Raw genomic sequence first — 4,496 nt, forward strand, 5'->3', positions numbered from 1 at the left:
ATTATTGTTATTATTTGTAGCCACTAGCCTTTGGTTATATCATAACCCTTCAAAACCATGGTTCTCTTCTCTCTATGGCTAGTCATTGGCAGGTGGCATTAGAAAAAGAAGACATTTCTATTCTAGAAAACTTTATTGGACAGAAAGGTATATGCCCCTGGTCAGCAGATGTCATCAGTGATATTTAAGTATTACTGAGTACTATTATAGTTTTTATTAATATTTTAAATTTTTTTTTGTTTTATTATTTTAATTTTAGTTAAAGTTTTAGCAATTTTGTTAAGTGTTTGTCATTTTATTATTATTTTTATTAAATGTGTATACTTCAGGGTTTACAAAAAAGGTTCATATATATATATAGGTGCTGTCAAACAATTAATCACGATTAATCGCATCCAAAATAAGTTTTGTTTACATAATATATGTATTAGGGATGTGCATCTCCATGACTGAGGCCGATACGATACGATACGATACATTAAAGATACATATGAAGGATGCGATGCGATCCGATTTCTATTCGATTCGATTCAACACAATGTGATTCGATGCAATATGATGCAATGGAAAAAATATGATCAATTTTAATGCCTCGAGGCCTGTTTCATAAAACAAGTTAACCAACTAATCCAGGCTTATTTGAGTTAGTCTGACTCATTGTCAAATTATTTGGTTCCATAAAGCAAATTTAACATAGGCCTAGATCAAGCTAGTCACTGTGGCAACTTATGCTGGGAAACTAACCTGGTCTAAAGCAGGCTAACTGTCAGGCTAAGCTAAGCTGCTCTACTGACCAATAGGAACATAATGATATCACTGTCTCACATACTATTATTTGACTTTTTATGGTTTCTAGCCATGCAGCCTTTCTCTCTGGTTTTATTACAGCTGTACCTTTTATAGTTTGCAGAACAGATAGCAGAACATTACAATCTAAAATTGCTCTTTAAAGCATTAAAATAACTAAATTAAAAGTTAAAATCACTGAATTAAAAATGAAAATAAATAATAAAGAAAATGACTAAATTTTAACTGCTATAATAAACATATATTAACTAATTTGAGCTTAGTAATTAGTACTGTAGCCTGTAGCTAACATTTGATTTTCCTATTACAATAGTCCACTTACCGTTACTGCTATCATAAAAATACACTTTATATGTAGGTTTAAAATTCTACAAAAGACACATTTAATGTCCAAAAACAATTATAGCAAAATGTATATTTTACTCAGAATTATTGCGCTTCTATTCGATTGCGCTCTGTCTGTTTAGCGCTCGTTTCTCTCGTGTGCCTCGCCCACTCCTGACAGGAAAATGGATATATTTGCATGACTTTCTAACATTTACAGATGAAAAATTTACCTCTAATACACCACTATGTCCAACTGTCTTTGAGCTCGCGCACGGCATCCGGTGTGTGAGGTGTACACGCTCTGGCGTAGTTTATGCAAGCGCCGGAAGTGATCTCTCGCGCGTATACGTCACTCATTTATCCATGATCGACATTAAGGGCTGCTTAAGAATAAGCGTGCACAAATTAGTGAGATTGTGTGAACTTAATTAGTCATTTATGGAACCGCTTTAGCCCCGGTTGATTTGTTAGGTAATTTAAAGTCAGGTTTTGGACTTTAATCCCAGTTTTTCCTCGCGTCATATTCATGCAGCAGCAGCGGTGATGAGAGCGCGCTTGAGAAACAGTTTAGAGAGAAGAAATCCATCTACATATAAAATATTGGTCACAGATTATTGGTCACTTTCTAAATAATAAAAGTGTATAGCGCATGATGCGCATCCACTAGTAATTATATATAAATGAATCGATTTTTACCGATGCAAATATGTTAGAAACGATGCATCACGACCATGATCACGATACAAATGCCAACTTTTGCATCGCATCGTTAACTTTTTATGCCGATGCACCAAGCGAATCGGGGAATCTTCCCATCCCTAATATGTATGTGTACTGTGTATATTTATTATGTATATACAAACATATGCATGTATATATTTAAGAAAAATATGTTTATATATTAAATATATTTATCTATAATATAAAATATAATGATATAAATATATAAAATGTATATACATGTAAATATTTTCAAAATATATACTGTATGTGTGCATTTATATATACATAATAAATAAATATATACATAAAAAAAGTACACATACATATATTATGTAAACAAAAACCTTTATTTTGGATGCGATTAATCGTTCTGACAGCACTAATTATATATATATAGAGAGAGAGAGAGAGAGAGAGAGAGAGAGATGAATTAAAATAAAATTATTATTTCATTTTTTATGGTTTTAGTTAACTAGAATTACCCTGAATGTTTTTCACTAATGTTAAAAGGCCACTAGAAGTTTAGTCGGTCAACTTTTAGGGAGTACACCAGCGTATGCATATGCAAAGCTAATTAGACATGGATAAGGATTTCAAGTTTGCCAGTGTAATTACCCAAGAAATTACGGATGCTAATTTATTTTTGACAATCTGATCGTGCATTCTGAATCTACGGACACAGACTCGGTTTTGAAGGTACTCCACGGCACTATAAGAAGCCATTTCCTGTTCATTAGAGATCCCTATGGGGACATCTGCCGTTTTCTGGGACGCCTTCCGCTCTCCTCTGCTCTCTACGGCCACATGGGCTCACTGTCCTCATTCACCACGTCCTTCACGAGCCCTTGAACGGCAAAGCTGATAGCACACATCTCTGCGTTCAATACGCCCACAAATGAAGACGGACGTGCTTACTGGCAATTATTTCAACTCATTATCCTCATAATTTGTATTTCAGATTTGTAGTTTTACAGATCTGCAGTCATAATTATAATTCATTGAGCCATGAGCATCATATTGACATGCCACACATCGGAAAGATTCTTCCAGAAATTATCCAGACGGTTCAGGTGTACAAACGGGGGCAAAGGCCCACTGGGGAAAAAAATTACCAAAGGCCCTCTGGGAAATTCATACTGGAGGAAAAAGGTAATATATGGCTTCTCTTTGCTGACAGTTTGCCTAATGGAGCAGCGCTGAAAGAGTTTAAATAAATGCTGTTCATCTAGGGAAAGGTTAATATGTGCACAGAGGTCACGATATGAAGATTACCTGCACAGATTGCAGCGATCAGACCCTTCCTGCCCTCCTGGTCCTTCAACACCTCTTTCACAACGGGAGACTACAACACACACACACACACACACACACACACACACACACCCACACACACACACACACATACAACATGCCATTACTGAAATCACCGTCACAACACCTCTTCAATTTACACAATTATGCCATGTTTGCATTTCACAATACGAGTGCATTTCTAACCTCAGCAGATGACGCAAAGATGTTTTTTATTTATTCGAGGGACGCAGCATAATGTTATGCAAGATGCTCATGGCGTGAGAGCTCTCCTATGGAATCCGTTCAACTGTAAAACACAAATAATTAAAGCAAAGTCGTACCTCAGAAAGGTTTTGAGCTCCAAGCAAACCTCCAGGCAGAAGTACCACATCATACGGACCCTGTCAGGAAAATGACATTCATCTGCATTAAGTTGCAAACAGGGGTGTTTTGATAATGTTTGACAATCAAGGATGTTTCGTTTCTATAGCTGATGTGCATATGTTGGCATCAAGGTTTTGGATGTGATAAATTGAACATATTTATAGAAGTCTAGTTTCATCAAGTTTTATTGGCAGTGCACTATTTGGCCAGTGGATGGAGACAGCACTCCATTCACCTTCAGCTTTAACTTCATTCAGCACAAATTAGTTCTAGTCAACTTGAACTTATGAGGAGCCGGTTAAAACCAAACCTGTTTGCGGGCATCCTCTAGGCTTGAATCTGGGCATATCATGACATCACGACTGCACTGCACCGGCTCTTTACCCGCCAGACCTGCCACTGTAACAGCAATCTATGGGAGAGAGGAAAAAGTATCAATGAAATGAGCATATCTGCTTTTGTGTGTGTGCGTGTGTGTGTATATATATTACTATGTTTCCCTTCTCTCAATCAGTATATTTGTACAATTTATACTGTTTTAATGTGGAAGTTATCTATCTATGTGTGTGTTTATATATATATACACATATATAAAATTTCAGTTAAAATGATTCAACCCCACACATACTGCAACAGTTTAATAATAATTTAATTCAATATTTTATTATGAGATTATTAACAGATGATTAACAAGCAGATTAGAACTAACAGATTAGTTGTATATTTCCTTTTTCACTTTTTACAGGTATATCATAACTATTCAACCCCTGTTCAACATGTTTTTAAAGGGGTCCTATTATGCTCTTTTACAAAGTCTTGATTTTGTTTTGCCCCCGCTCTGCATGTTTTGCACGTCTCTCTGTTAACATACCTGATTCAGATCATAATCTCGTTAGAAGTGAGCTCCGTGCATGAACTGTGTTCCGATTGACATGGTCCCTACACAGTGTCCATTGCTCCCT

General features: G+C 36.0%; 1 protein-coding gene across 1 annotated transcript in view; it reads right to left on the minus strand.

Moving 5' to 3' along the window:
- The window catches only part of LOC107701995 (protein deglycase DJ-1zDJ-1-like), a 9,040-nt gene that overhangs the window by 3,161 nt on the left and 1,383 nt on the right, over nt 1-4,496 (minus strand). Inside the window, exons 2-4 of the mRNA XM_016504170.1 lie at nt 3,845-3,946; nt 3,492-3,551; nt 3,130-3,199 (exon numbers count right to left, since the gene is read on the minus strand). Coding sequence (XP_016359656.1) covers nt 3,130-3,199; nt 3,492-3,551; nt 3,845-3,946 — 232 coding nt within the window. The remainder of the gene's footprint in view (nt 1-3,129; nt 3,200-3,491; nt 3,552-3,844; nt 3,947-4,496) is intronic.

The sequence above is a fragment of the Sinocyclocheilus anshuiensis genome, unplaced genomic scaffold (assembly GCF_001515605.1).
Source record: "Sinocyclocheilus anshuiensis isolate Anshui unplaced genomic scaffold, SAMN03320099.WGS_v1.1 scaffold262, whole genome shotgun sequence".
Classification (NCBI taxonomy): domain Eukaryota; kingdom Metazoa; phylum Chordata; class Actinopteri; order Cypriniformes; family Cyprinidae; genus Sinocyclocheilus; species Sinocyclocheilus anshuiensis.